The 15,292-nt window shown below is 39.7% G+C and overlaps 1 protein-coding gene across 10 annotated transcripts in view; it reads right to left on the reverse strand.

Moving 5' to 3' along the window:
- LOC113667301 (cyclic nucleotide-gated channel alpha-3) overlaps positions 1 to 15,292 on the reverse strand; it is a 34,387-nt gene that overhangs the window by 4,724 nt on the left and 14,371 nt on the right. For 6 of the 10 annotated variants that reach the window (XR_016182771.1, XR_016182772.1, XM_089193224.1 and 3 more), the window contains exons 3-16: positions 8,524 to 8,731; positions 6,625 to 6,638; positions 5,846 to 5,972; positions 5,036 to 5,095; positions 4,746 to 4,823; positions 4,428 to 4,538; positions 4,090 to 4,195; positions 3,359 to 3,608; positions 2,632 to 2,710; positions 1,744 to 1,862; positions 1,310 to 1,402; positions 1,085 to 1,181; positions 786 to 894; positions 468 to 505 (exon numbers count right to left, since the gene is read on the reverse strand). Coding sequence is in view for 8 of the 10 variants with exons in the window: in XM_089193224.1 (XP_089049350.1) it covers positions 468 to 505; positions 786 to 894; positions 1,085 to 1,181; positions 1,310 to 1,402; positions 1,744 to 1,862; positions 2,632 to 2,710; positions 3,359 to 3,608; positions 4,090 to 4,195; positions 4,428 to 4,538; positions 4,746 to 4,823; positions 5,036 to 5,095; positions 5,846 to 5,972; positions 6,625 to 6,638; positions 8,524 to 8,688 (1,446 nt within the window). In the remaining 2 variants the exon portion in view is untranslated. Of the gene's footprint in view, positions 1 to 467; positions 506 to 785; positions 895 to 1,084; positions 1,182 to 1,309; positions 1,403 to 1,743; positions 1,863 to 2,631; positions 2,711 to 3,358; positions 3,609 to 4,089; positions 4,196 to 4,427; positions 4,539 to 4,745; positions 4,824 to 5,035; positions 5,096 to 5,845; positions 5,973 to 6,624; positions 6,639 to 8,523; positions 8,732 to 8,885; positions 8,932 to 15,292 lie in introns of those variants that run through there. The other 4 variants (XM_089193227.1, XM_089193228.1, XM_089193223.1 and 1 more) reach the window with 3 other exon arrangements.

A 15,292-nucleotide genomic window follows, 5' to 3' on the forward strand; every position in this document is an offset into this window, starting at 1 on the left:
TTTCAGTATCGCGCAATGAATGAAAAGTTTTGCTGACCAGCCCGACCACTTCTTGAATGCAAGAGAGCCTGTACGCCTAGTGCGGATCACATATGATTTTCATATATTCACGGTCATTTATTCATCACTTCGCGGGCTTATTTGGAACCAACATAATGATCAGCTCCCATTTGGCTTGTTAGCTAACTTGATAGGTTACTGCAGCGGTATCGCACAGGTCATGGGTTCAAATCCCGTACAGACCTGACTTGTTTTTTCAGGCCTTAATTCACTACTGCTCAAATAGTGTTCATTACTGCGAAGACCGCTTTCAAATTCACGTCTTTATCCGCAGTTCACATATATGATTTTCATATATTCACAGTCATTTACGTTCCCTGTTGTTTCTTATTTCACGCATGAGTATGTTTGAAATTACAAAAACAATCACAATAGTACAGGTTGCGGAATTTTTGACGTTGCCTTACCTCAACTTTTCCGTTGTTGATAATATACATTTCCCGTCCTGGTGGGAAAAGGACCAACAGAGATTACAGGTAATAAAGAATTCTGTCTGTAACTAAGCCCCAAAAAGTCCTCTTAAACATATCACATAAATACCGACCATAGATTTTCCTTAAAATTCATTTTACAATTAGAGGCACAATATATATAAACAAGACCGACTCCTTAGCTTATTCCAGATTCTGTAACACCAAGTAACGATAAGTATTGCTACTCCCCCTGGTGTATGAATACGAGTGCTCCCAGACATTTGAATCTAAACACGTTCCATAATCTTTTACCTATTTCCCCACAACGACAGATATAGTCTCCAGGGGAAAAAATTTGCGGTCGAAGTTTTAGTACCAATTCACATAGCAGGCCTTGTTCGCAGTCCTTGAAGATCTTCACCTGTGAGAGCGGTAAAAACAAAAGTTTGGAAACACGAAATAAAATGTTTTGCGCAAATAGTTTTCGAAGGGAGTCGGCACCTTTCCCTGAACACAATCAACCACTAGAGAGCTAAAGTATGATCAGCATGGAGAACATACACACTGATGCGCGGGTTTAAGACGTTAACCACCCAAGGCATAACCAGTACCTTTCGCAACGTGTCTAGGTGCACATGAATGGCTATCTCAGTTCTTAATCTCTCAGGGAGCATTTCCAAAGACGCCCCTTCGTCTAGGGCTTGTGTCCTGGGGAAGAAAATAAACTTGAAGTGACTGGTCATGTTTGTGTGAAGACAATGTGTCTAGCATCGAAAATAGAACAGAAAAATAAACTTAAACAAGTTTTGATTCTATGTGCTTTTCTAGTGACAGACCTGCTCCATGCGTAATGAGCCCATCTTTTGACCCGAGTTTGTAGCATGTGAGGTACATTGTGATGCTCCATGAACTGCTTGATTGCATCCATCCTAACACACAAAAATCATTTTCAGAGTTAAGGGAAATCTTAATGACTCAATCTTACTAGAGCTTATCCGAGTCTCAGTAGATGATTCGACTCAGTATGATGCTATTCCTGACCTTCTGGATGGGTCACTCTCGCAAATCATCAAGTTTCCCTGACAATTCACCATTACTCATTTACACTCCTAAATGTGGAGAGGCTCTGAGAGAAAAAAGTGTCACGATCACTACACGATGAGCCAGCCAAGGCTCGAACAGAGACCTTTCGTCTGGGCTCTTCTGCTTGAAACACCACGCTACCGCGTCTCTCCTACAATCGTAGAGTGCGAACTAAAGAATTTCGTACCTCGCTTGAAAATTAGTTCTCGCCGCATTCATGTTGCTAATGACGTCACCAACGTTGCCCACAACCGTGGCAAACACAAAGATTCCCAGGAGAAACATACAGCCAGTGAAAATATATTCCTGCAGGTGATACGAGTGAGAACGCAACAATTACGCCAGACTGAGACTTGTAAAAGTGGAGAGGTCTTACATTAATCTCTCATCCCTAACAACTAGCATTGAATTTTTCCTTTCAGTATCACTTCTCACTAAACATTCACGTCTCAAGAATAAAGTAAAAGGTCCCCTACTAAGGAAGGTTATGATTGCTCGACAAATTCTCCCTGTGCGTACCATAGGAAAGGTATAGCGAGCAGTGTGGAGAATATGCCAAGTCAAGTTAGGGTGTGAGGGGTTAATGCGTAAGGAAATAGTAAAGGGTACAAGTTTGCACACGGAGTTCTCGTCAAGGTTCTGTGAAAGTGGGAAATGAATGAATATCTATGCTTCGCTTCTTATGGATGATGGGAAATTACGACCGGGGAGGTTTTGTGCGGACCGATCCTTGAGTCCTGAAAGTTTGATTCAATGGAAGCAGCATCACTGCTGAGTGTTATTTTACCTAAGATATCTCAAATATTAACTGCGTTGTTTAATTGAATTGTGTCAGTGCACCTTATTATTTTAAACTTCTATATGGGTATGGAACCTAAATCAGTGTAACACAGTGGTACTACTCTGGATCTCTCATATAATTTTTCTTGTTGGTCTCCCTGAGGCTCGAGATATATGTAGCATTGACGATCCGCGAGGTTAGAAAAGCTGGAAATTTTCCAAATTCCCCTCTTTGTTGTTATGAACCGGACTACTTCGAGGCCCAGTCAATGACATTTGTCTATGATTTACTTACAAGATTTGTCTGGGGACTTGGCGTTTCTCCAATTGTCATCAAAGTAAGGACAGACCAATAAAAGGATTTCACGTACTTCCTGTCAGAAGCACAAAATACTAAATGTCGATAAACAGTTCTGTCATAGTTTCTCTGGAAGCAAAATCCTCGGTGGAACACATTCTTTGGGTTCTCAAAAAGAATTGATTACATTTTTTGGGTACAAGTGAAATGTTTTACGTTCTGGTAGAACTAACGTCGTTGATTCACGACGAGTCTGATGCTTAAATATTAAGTTTTTTGTCTTCTCTTTTTGTTGTTTTTGTTTTGTTTTGTTTTATATTTTTTTTTCTTGACTGCTATGATCAGCAATATGGAAAGCGTCCTTTATCTTCTGTTACTCAAATCGGTCAGATGTGTACGCCTCTCTGACATCCATACCGCCTTCTGCTGGGATCAGTGATGTCACAAGCGTTCATTATCTTTCGCCATTCGACTCGGTTACCAGATAACGAAATGTACTAGGTTTAATCTTTTTCTTGGGGTAACATACCCCCAGATCCCCCTCGGGGAAAGGGGCCTTACAGCCCCTTTTACGGGCACATCCGTCCATCACACCATCGGCAGTCGCTTGTAGAAAAAGTTATTGCAACCCTTAAATATGATACCTAGCTAAGACGTTCAGAGTACTTTATTCCTGAAAATATAATTGCCTCGGAGTTAACTTTTTACTGCATAAACCACTGACCTGGAGAGTGGATCACCGCCTTTCACGGTTTCTGTGTACACCCAGTCATTAGTCCCCAGTCCTTCATACTCAGAGATGGCGTAGTATAAGCAAGCAACCCAATGCATGGCCACACTCAAGTACAGAATCAGTTTGGAAGCCCGCAGGCGGTTTGGTTTACTGGTTCGATAGTCACTCATAAGGAAAAATGTTTCTACTGAATGCCACTTGAGAAGTCTGGGTAATCGGAACAGCGAAAAATGACAGGGAACTAGACGTAAAGAGAGAGAGAGAGAGAGAGAGAGAGAGAGAGAGAGAGAGAGAGAGAGAAATAAAAAACCAAAAAAAAAGAGACATGAACAAGTTCAGTGCCCCATTCAAGGTAAAAGTTTCGAAGACATGGAAAGACAAAAAAAAAACAGAAATCTTGCCATTTTCCCTAGTAGGGATGCTAGTACATCGCAGCTTTGGCCCCTCGCTCCCGACCCTGCAGTTTTCGGGTTCACCGGACTGTTCCACGGTACCTATTTATACTCCTTGGTGGAGAGTGTAGCGTGTCTTACCCGAGAAAATTATCCATGGCTCTCGATCAACAGGCTTTCCTCCTCATTTTATCCCAAAAACCCGCGATCACTTTATAAACCCTGAGAAAAAGTGTCATTGCCTTTTCAAGAAACCTTGAGGTCTGATTTCCATGTGAACGACAAAGATCCCGTTACAGCTTTAAAAGAGAGTAATTATGTCGTACTCACAAAATATCACACGGGAAACTGTTTCCAGGGGTAGAAGGCAAATAATATCAACTTTAAATCGTCTCTTCTTTGTATACGTCTCTGATAATTGTACAGGATCCTTAACCTTCAAAGAAAGAAGAGGAAAGGGAGATGGAATGGAGTGATGAAGTCAAAGGGATTTGGAGTGTAATAGTCCACGTGAGGGTTCAAATGTCTGACGAACTCATATAACCAGAGAAGTCGACTCTTTGAAGTCATCAGAACATCAATCTATTGAAAAGGAAATCAAGTCATGGGAATTAAATGAAACTCTCTTTGGCGACTAAATACAGTGAAGACAAGAGAACATCATGTACCATAATTCCCTGATCATCTCGATAAGCAGTTCTTAGTTGCACGCACACGTCACAGGCATACAATCCATCTGCAAAAACATCTCCCCACCAGAAAAGGAGTCTAGAGAGAGACTAAACAAGAAAAACGTTCCCGTTAAAAAACGTTTTAGGACTGATGCAATTGGAATTGCATTAAGACAACACCCTCTAACTAGTACGCTGGTCAAGATAAAAACACCTAAGAGTTAACGGGTGAAATCTGTGTAAAAAGAAGACAAGTCAAAAGAAGAAGAGCAGAGGACGTATTTCCAACGCCCCATTTCAACACATCACTCCTACCTCTTCCGATGATTCTGTGAAAGCGATTCTAAGAATGACGGTACAAAAGTTGTAGATGACCGTAGCTGCAATTACACCCTGCAGGAAACAAAAGAATTTCTTCAGTCTTAAAAGGCAAATTCTGATAAACAATAAAAGGAATGTCGGTAAGTAATCTTACATGAGGAGCGAAAATGGTTCGCCGCGAAATCTGACTAGCTCAAAGCACTCTTTTTAGGTTGGAAAGAGAAATTATGCGAATTTGTGTGGTGTATTGATTTTAATATTCAACTTGAAGGGATTTTATGTACCATCCATATGTAGTAGATGTCATCCTCTGGATCAACAACAAGTCGTTCAGATCGAAAAACCTGCAGTTGTGAAAATAAGAGAAGAGTTAATAATACTACAATCCTAACCAAAAGTTACTGATAAATTTAAAGAGATGCGCTTTTGAAAGTCTCAAGACTCACGTCAGTTTTTACCTTCGCATCATGCGCAAAAACTGCGTTTTGTTGGTGTTGTTGTTTTTGTGTTCACTGCTCTTCCTCCAGCAAGTCTTCCTCGGCACGTACACATCAGAAAGTGACACTCACCAACGACATCAGTCAAGGAAGACCCACTAGAGTAGAACTGGCCTTGTACACTTCATTGCTGAGCTTGTCAACTCAGTTGCGGTCTAGTTTTCTTTGACAAGTTTCCTCTTTTCAATAATTGGCATGTTAGTTTGCGGAAAACAAAACTAGAAAACTTCTTTGGAAATTGTAAAAATCTATCAAAGACACTACCCAGGCTGAAAAAGTAGTGAAGTAGAGTAGTTTGTCTCACGATGTAGTCACTTTCGACGTGCATCACACGTGCACTCTGATAGTTTTTTTCAGGCGAAGAAGACAAGTAGTATGCAAAGAAAACGTCGGGATTTACAACGAAAGAGACTACATCGTGAGACAAACTACACGAGTCCACTGCAAGTGAATTCATCACGATGGAAATCCGCAGCATTGATCCCGATATCAACATGCTTAAATGGCCAAGGAAAAACCTCGAATAGCCGCACTCAAAAGAAAGGAAATGCTTACAGTGAGATTAACCGTATCATTAATCGCACATGGCTGTCATACCTTTCCGATAGGCTCTCGAATTGAAAGAAGGTATTTGTTGACTAGAGATCTCCTACTAGCGAGTGGTGCTTGCTCTTTGTATTCCTCCTGGATTTCTTGTAAGGAGTTGGTTTTAGCGCAACCATTTCTAAATATATAGGTAAATTTAAAAATGTATATAGACTTGTCATCAAATCAAGGCAAAGAAGTAGGCTTGCATGTAATCACAAGTAGCTAAGGCCCCGTTCAGACTGGGTGCATATTCAGCGACACCTTGCCCGAGCACCTTAATAGACGTTGTCCAGCCAACCTGGTACCCTGGAACGAGCATGTTCACACTCATGTGGAAGCGAAGCTAGGTGTTACACGTCGTTTTTGAAGTCAGTAATTTTAGTGACTGCATGGCAAGGAAGCATGGCAAACAGCACGGGTACTGGCGAAACCGTGTTTAGACAAGTTAGCATGCTTGGTAAAGGTGTCAGAGTACTACCCCTGGGGAAGTGCCCGTGCCTAGGCACGGTGCTTAGATTTTTTCTCGAGCACCAACAAAAATCCTATCCAACGCCTACACTGAAAAACGTAACGTTCGCGCATAATCATGTAACGTTAACATATACAAGTATTCAAGCAGCAACAACACAAATTTTCGTTTATTTTAAATCACTTAATAAAACTAAGCCCACGCGCATTCCCAACACCCTCCTATAGGAAGTTGAAAAACGGAGCAAGTAATGCCAGAAGAAATTAATTCTTTAGAAGGAAAGCAGTGCTCTCCGTAGTTCAAACATACTTCTACTTACGTAGGTTTTTCATCCTTGAAGTTTCACCGGAAAGAAAAGAACGAAAAAATAAAAACATTAATAATAAAAATGCGTCACTGGTGAACAAAAGGTTAAGAGCTCGAGAAATTTCTGTCACGTCGCTATTTACTCCTTAGCTACAAAAGCAATTAACATGACGCTTCTCCCTTAAGTACTAATACAGTTCCTAGCAAACTTTTAATGAGAATATAAAACTGAGTTATCAAATAAATGATTCGGTGATATCCTGATATCGCTAAAAATTCTCTTCACGAATTTACCTGGAAATGTTTCACACCAATAAAGGAAAATTGCAATCAACAACTCAAGAATCAGAGGATAAATTTAAAAAGGGAACTTTCAATTGGTAGTCCTCATATTGGGGAACGGTGGAACATTAACTAGCTGTTTCAAGGGTTACGTAAGCTCGACATGCCAGTGACCTAAGACTTGACAACATTCACTCCGCAACAGAAGAATTCAGTGAGTTAAAAAGATTGTTCACTGCCTGTCGATATTTTCCGTCAGATGTCTCATTGTTTAGTGTGTTGCGACAGCGCACATGCAAATGTAATTCTCCAAGTGTCTAAGATGCGGAAAAACTTCAGTAAACTATACGCGAACAAGCTGGACACATGAATGTTTTTCCTGTCATATTCAGTTACGAAAACTATGAGAGCAAAGTGTTTAGAATGTGCCAGAAATGTACTCAATTACGTGTGAACGAGCCGATTGGAGACATCACTGCTCATTCTGTTGTATTCACCTGACAAAGACCACTAAAACGCACTGAAGTGTCAGGCTGTTATCAGCACACTGTCAAAATTAAAAGCCGATTTTTCAATTACACCTCCATCCTCTGGTTCTCAATTTTGGCATAAAATCCAATTTCGTACGAATTCTAAAGTAAACAGCACACATTAACAAATAAGCGCTAATTTAAAAATCTGCCGGGATTAAAATTACTTTTTCTGCCTAGGATATTTTACTAATACTACAGGACATAAGAAACCCACACGACAAAGACTAGGGGGAATTGGATCCACGTCGCGCTTATAACAAAACTTTGTCATTTAATTCAAATGACCTTTACTGCATGATTGCCTTGGATCAAACAAACAACGGTCGAAAAATAATTATTCAATAAGAGTTTGACGTCTGAATTGATCCACGAACACAACGGAATACTTATGCTTTTGTCTATAATTTCTTTACCGGAGAAAACAAAAACATCCTAACTGAAGCTTAAAATCTTACAAAGAAAAAATAAAAGGTTTGATTCACCCCTGAGCGGCCTTAGATTTTGTGCTGTAATTAGTACTAGCATCCAAAGACAGAGGTACACAGATACGACTGTAGTTATAAAAGCGCACAATCAACGAGTTATATTACATCTCTTTATGTCTTGTCGCACCTTGTAATTTCAAGAAGGGACTAACACGGTCCTGCTAGAAGAGCAAGCCATGAAGATTCGTTTGAAAATTAAGGGCCGCTTCTCAAAATCTTTGCGTTGTGCAGTCAGCCTGTGCACTGCACCTTATGACACTGAGAAAAGAATGTAAATCAAACGCGGTTTCGATATGGCTGGCTGTCAGTCCAGAGGAACTCAGCAGTCACAACACCGTCTCCAACGTCGTAGAGAACTTTTCTGAACTTAACTAAGTTCAATTCAGTATCGTGAATTCAAAGTTGGTGTCTGTTCACACCGGCCGAACTCCTCAATAACGAAAGCAAACTCGCTGGCAAGTTTTTCTTCCGAAGAAATCTTTATTCGCACTTGAAGCAAATAAAATATGGAGTCGGCGATTAATTCCATCCGAAAAACAAACCACGACCGTTTTTACAACAGGAACAAACAAAAGCAAGTTTCGCAAGGAATTAAATTGTCAACCAACTAACCTTGGAGGCTGAAATTCTTCTTAAGGCATCATAATAAACGTGATCTTTAGCCTCTTCTTGGTTCTGTAGAATCTCTAAGACTGTACTAATTTTGCGGGGTGTTACATTGCGCCGCGGATTCTGTTTCAGGAACCATTTTCGAGCTACGCTCCAAAGATTGGCCATTCAACTTAGCGTGCCTAAGTTTGGAGCTACAACCTCAGCGCGACTGTCGGGAAATAGAATAAAACTGAAGTTTGCTTTGGAAGTAATAAACAAACGAATGTCACGCTACTGTAGAGCAAGTGCAAATAACAAAATCATTGGCTTAATGCTCTGAAGATGCTATGTCGCCGACTTGGCTTAAAATGGTAAAAACTTACAGAAACGCAATGCTGCTTCAGCTCTCTACAACAAACTCTAGAAGCTTAATCGGATCAATATCAGTATCTGGGCAACTGCCCACCTACCCCTCCCCTAATTCAACAACAGTCAATTGACAACAAGTTAAGGTTAATGTTGTGTTAGGGGAGGGGTAGGTGGGCAGTTGCCCAGATACTGATATTGATCCGATTAAGCTTCTAGAGTTTGTTGTAGAGAGCTGAAGCAGCATTGCGTTTCTGTAAGTTTTTACCATTTTAAGCCAAGTCGGCGACAAAAAGTTTAACTAAGAACAAACGTGCGTAAATTCATTTAAGAAATGTTTCAGGAATTTGAGTTGCTTGCGAATTAAATTTACGACTTTTTTGCTACTGAGGAGTTCAAATAACAGGAAGATCATTTACTATTTTTAATTTTAAATGAATTCATTAGTCGTTCGCTGGTCATTCACAGTGCTAAGTCTGCTAATCCTCGCATGCTTTGTTAGAACCCTATTTTTCAGAAATGTGCAATGACCGACCGGCGCCGGGGGGGGGGGGGGGGGGGAGAAGGAAATTTCACTCAGGTAGCCTCCTCACTGAGTGGACTCTTTTCATTGGTTCCTTTGCGACACGAGTTTAGTTTTGTAGCGTCGACGAAAACTGAAGTCTGTGGTACATGTTTTTTAATTCGAACCTGTGATAATAATTTACATTAATTTCAAAGACGATGTATTGTACTCGCCTTTTTTGGAAATTCAATGGTTGAACAAAAACGGAAGAAAATCTTCTGCAATATCGAACTTACCAAAAATGACATCTTCCTCTTTAGGTTATCAACAGAAATGTTATAATCGTACAACCAGGACAAGAAATGTTTCCAAAAACTAGATGATACTCTACAGGAAAGAGTAAATGCTCTACGGATTCAACCCCTGTTTGGCAGAAAGCACAGGACGGCGAAACATTTTCTTTGAGATCTGTTTTATATTTGGCGACAGAGGTTATTAAAAGTTAATAATAGACCTCCACACCACTTGCCGCTTAATATAACACAGATTTAACTAAGATCATCGTAGCATTATGTCTTTACAACGTTGGTATACATTAAAAGTACTACTGAGTCAAAAGAAAAAGCCACAAATCCATAAAAAAGTTACCTTCAAAAGAAATGAGGAACAAGGAATATATGTATTATCCAACTGCTGTCCATTTAAAAATGAAAACACGGGGGTGTTCCAAACGTTCGCCTGAAAGTCGGATGAGGACCAGACAGGGTCGCAAAAGTGGGGCAACGGAAGTATTTTTGTGTCTTTTATTTCGCCACTAAAATTGTCGTTAATTGAAGGACCTCTTCGCCCTAGGTTATCTTATCAAATAAACAAAGGAACAAAGATAAAGCGAACGGTAACGAGAATTGCTAAGGATGGCGAAGACCTTCACGTACTGCAACTAAAACGATAGAACTGCTAATCGAACCTCAACCTCAAACATTCGGATTCCGCGCTCCGATGTTCTGCTACGATGCGCTTACGTCGCGAAAGAAATTGCACTCGTTGCACCAAAAATTACGGGTAGTGCAACACTAAAGAAAACGTTTCATTCAACTTGTATTAACACGGCGTCATCTTATTTTTTAACAAAATCAGCAACTATGTTTTACCTGTCTAAGAAAACATGTCTGTTGGTAATACATAACCATCCGTTAATTGATTCAGAATTTTGTCTAGTTTAAAGGAAACAGGAAATTTAAATATAGCCATTAAGCTCGATATCTGAACTCCCACCCTAAGGTTGAAAAGAATTAACAGTGTTAATAGTGAGTACGATTATAAGCAGGAGACTTCGAAAATTAACTTAGCAGGAAGAAGATTTATCATTTCCTATTGAATTAAAACCATACCAAAATTATTTAAATCTCATTGGTAATAAGTAGGTTCTCCGAAGGGCAATAACAGAGCAGTAATTAAAGGCGTCAACATGACGCTGAGGTAATTAAAAGGAAAGTGTCACTTACGATCTGCGATTGGACAGAGGGTCGACATTATTAAATTCAGCGAGACCTGCATTAACACACTCATATCCCTTGAGCAAAACTTATTCCGGGTAGAAAACAATTTTACAACGAAAAACCCTACATGGGTAGGACAGACAAGGGGTATGTTTATTAGCCTTGACGCGAGCGTGACTTGAGCGTAGGACGCAAAAAAACTTCTGAGTCCTAAAGAGGAATCAAACCTCGTCACGCTCCGACGCTCTACCACCAAGCCACAGAGACTTAGTGTTAAATCAGGCCATACACCTGATATGCTAGGTTCATATGTGAAGAGCATCCTGCATACTGCTTCGTTCCGAAAATTTAAAAAAAAAAAATGTGCGTTCGTGACAATATTTCTATCAGTTATTCCTTCAAAGACCGCAAATATCTCCCATACAAATCCCGTTCTTAATTTAGTAAACCCCTTTACCCGTCAATTTACAATTGCAATTCCGTTTTAAGCGCCGCCATTTTTTATTGATTATTTTTTTATTAAAACATTTCTTACGTTTACATACAAAATAGAAAGAAAAAAAAAAAAGAGAAAAAGACACACACACAAAGCTATTAAAGCACTACGGTTACCTTGTATGTGAGTTACAATGACATCACTTTGAAACTAATGATGGAAATTAATCATGACATCACTTATTCGTAAAAACACTTATTAACTTCTCCCACTTTCTAAAATAATTGTGTAATTTGTCTCTTTTCCCGGCAATATGGAGTTCGATATTGTAAATACGCCTTGTCCTGGCTATAAAACCTTGAAGAGAAGGTATACCATTCTGGTATTTCCGAGAGCAAATATAAAACTTACGCAGAAGCAAAATATGGTTGAACGGAAGAAAATCTTCTGCAATATCGAACTTACCAAAAATGACATCTTCCTCTTTAGGTTATCAACAGAAATGTTATAATCGTACAACCAGGACAAGAAATGTTTCCAAAAACTAGATGATACTCTACAGGAAAGAGTAAATGCTCTACGGATTCAACCCCTGTTTGGCAGAAAGCACAGGACGGCGAAACATTTTTTCGTTTGTAAAGACAATACGGTTTAAAATTTTAAACTGAAATTCTCTAAGTTTAGATTCTAATGTTGTGCGAAAAGATAGCTAATAAACACTTTTCCAATCAATATCAATGTTGCCGCCGCCATTTGGTCTTTACGTCAAACAGCATTCTTTAACCTACAACACGACTTTACTGTTTAAAGCGAGAGAATTCTTCACTCGTTCCCAGTCTTTTCTGAGGGAAACAACCATAAATAGCGAATCAGGAGGGGACCTTCCATTCGTCCACTTCGCTTCATACGGCCTCCTCGATCGGCTGTTTCTGGGATTCAGAGACAGCCGACAAACAAGATTTAGAGAAAATGCTGCGAGTGGGAAAAAACAACAACAACAACAACAACAACAACAACAACAATGCGCAAAAGGAAGATTTCGAAGTCTTGTATGGCGTAACAGAGTGGCACTGGTCTGAGGGCTATTTATCCAACTTCAAAACAATACACAAAAATTCTATTTCAAAGAGCATCTCAGAGTATTAGTGAGGATAGAGTGGTTTTGTATTCGCCGTTTAGAAAAATTCCACTCTTGGAAGGGTTGCACTCTCAAGACGGACTTAGAACCCTAAGTGTGGGGAAAGAGTGAGCGTGTCACAAGCGGTGTTAGTTTGGCATCTAATTGGTTGAGGGTAAGGAGTGAGTTTTCTAGAACGATGAAAGAGCCAAGTAAATTCAATCTAAGGCAATCCAGGACGAAGAACGAAACTGAACTAAAAACTCCTCTACCCACTCCTGGAAAACCTTCCCTATACCACAGCTTGCCTCTCACGATAACATGTAATACATTACAACGAAAGAGATCAGACAGAAGTGACTGGGGAAACTAGGTCTACGAGCCTTGACCTTTGATGCATCGATTTAATTGTCATTAGTAACATGAGCCGTTACAAGCCTTTGCAGGATAACTGTTTACAGGAATACATCAGTAAGACTGTCATGAGATCGGTTGGTGGGGGAATCAAAGGAATGCCAAAACTTATCTCGAATTGGGGGCGAAGAGTCAAAAAGCCAGCTCCTCGTCTTAGTACCGAGTAACATTTTGTTTTCATCACGCCAAGCCAAGTTGGTGGCCCGGAGATTGAAAGTGATATTGGCACAAAAATAGAGAGATTGTTCTATGGTCTATTAGTCTACTATATGTACGAAATAGGCTAATCGAGCCGGTCCTTAGCCTCGCTTTTGAGTCACGGCTCACGAGTAGAGTCCAGGTATGAACAAGCGTTAGTTGCGTACGGGCTGTGCCGGAGAGAGGTTACCTGGTGTTTCCAATACCTAGTAAATGTTTTATCCTTTCACTCCCAAAATCTTCTCACTATCTGCCATATATTTCTTTAAGTATTGACTCTGAGAATAAGGTTATCGGTCTCATCACCTTTCTGCTTAGCAATATATTGACATTGTCAGGAGAAATTATTCACTGGTCAAGTCTCAAACTGAAGGGTTAAGTGTGATGACGGGCGAGGTCAAGAGGGGATAGCCATATGTGCGGAACAGAAAATAAGAAACGATCGGTCGTCTGGTTCTTTCTGAAATGGAATGTCGTTTCTTTGAGATGATAATTTTTCTACAGCATGACAAAAACCTAACATAATTTCATGCCTGTTGGTGTGCTATAGGTAACACATCTTTATAAATCTACCCTGAAAGGTTATCAATAATACGTTGGTCTACTGTTACCTGAGTCCGTGAGGCTGTTTGCTAAGGGTGTGGAATCCTTTGAACAGCTCGTTCGCGAAACAAAAAAGTATTAAAACTGTAGCAAACACCTTTTATTTTTCCTTCACTGTAACACTCAACCAAGACACTCAACCGAAAAAGAATACACAAGTGTTCCGCAAGGACAAAAGAGGGACCTGAGGAAATTCCAAAGGAAATATCACGCCTATTTCATATAGTTTCTCTTTAAGCTTTGCAATAAAAGAAAAAAGAAGAGAAATAATACTAAAGGAAAACGCGGTAATCTGTGATCATTTGCCGGCACTTCACCTGCCCTGCGGGTTCCAAAACAGCAATAAGACAATCATATGATACGGCGGTATACTAAAATCAAAGGTATGCCTGCTATATGGGACGAAATAAGTTCTCACACGTGGGCTACTAATGACATGAAAACAACTTTTAATCACCCAAAACTGTGGGTGATCGAGAAAAGCACAAATTTGGTCGGACGCGGGCAGCGATTAATATTAAGTGTTTAGTACAAAATCTACATATCACCACACGCATGAGGCAAACTCTATTGTAATACTTTATTTTTGTAGATGGAAAGAGAAAACGCTGAACACTGTGGTTAAATCATAAAAAAATCGTGATTCGGCAGATCAAGAGGGAGGAAAAGCTAATTTCGTGACTGGACGCAAGTGTTCCATTACCTGCATGACTGGGAGTTAAATTTAATCACCAAATAAATTCTTACGTCCAAAATTGATTGACAATAGTTTTAAGGCCTCTTTCTTGTTGATCGCTAATTAACGTGGGCTAAAAGCAATCCTGGGACGGTCGCTGTCATGAAAAAGAGGAAGAGTGGTGGTTTAACGGAGAATCTTTTCAAAAGTTACAGAAGAGTAGGATGAGCATCGATAAAGCAGAAACGATATTTGCTATTAGATTATCTTCTGAAGGACTGAAGTTTAACACTTCAACTTACATGGCCTTTTGCGTATCACACTTCTGAAAAAAATACCAAATGCCCTCTTCTTCACATATTGAAAAGTGTAAATTACTACTCATTTACATGCAAACCTATGACCAAAATTATTTTAATTCCTTTTTTCCGAGATCAAACAAAATATGCCTGATTGAAAGTAGGGCGCAATTTTAAAACCTAAGCGTGTCATGCCGCGATTAGTAAAATCCCTCTGCGCGGCCGCCTGTAAACCAACACTGATTAAAAAGTCGACACCATTTTCATCCCTAAGGCCGACGTGAAAATCAGTTGTCTTACTAAGCGGAAGTTAAAAAACACACACACACACACAAAAAACAACACACGCAAAATAGCCTCTGCTGAGTTAAGCACTTAACCGAAAATGCAAATTGCTAGCGTTAAACAAAAATACAGACGTGCTGGCATTAAAATATTACACAAGTGTTTGTAGAAAAAGCTCTTAAACCAGACAAACTAACCAAGGAGAAGATCTAAGCTTTAGGTCGATTCTTTAGTAATTTTCCCAATTGAACGCACCGTCTTTTTGACTCCTCGTAATGTATTTCGCTAATGAAAAATTACTTTTCTATTGATTAAGTTCACTTTACAAACTGCACTGAAAGAAAAAATTGAACTTGGTAGCTATGGTGATTAGAAAAGTTCATTTATCATCC

This window comes from Pocillopora damicornis, chromosome 14 (genome assembly GCF_964200805.1).
Source record: "Pocillopora damicornis chromosome 14, jaPocDami1.2, whole genome shotgun sequence".
Classification (NCBI taxonomy): domain Eukaryota; kingdom Metazoa; phylum Cnidaria; class Anthozoa; order Scleractinia; family Pocilloporidae; genus Pocillopora; species Pocillopora damicornis.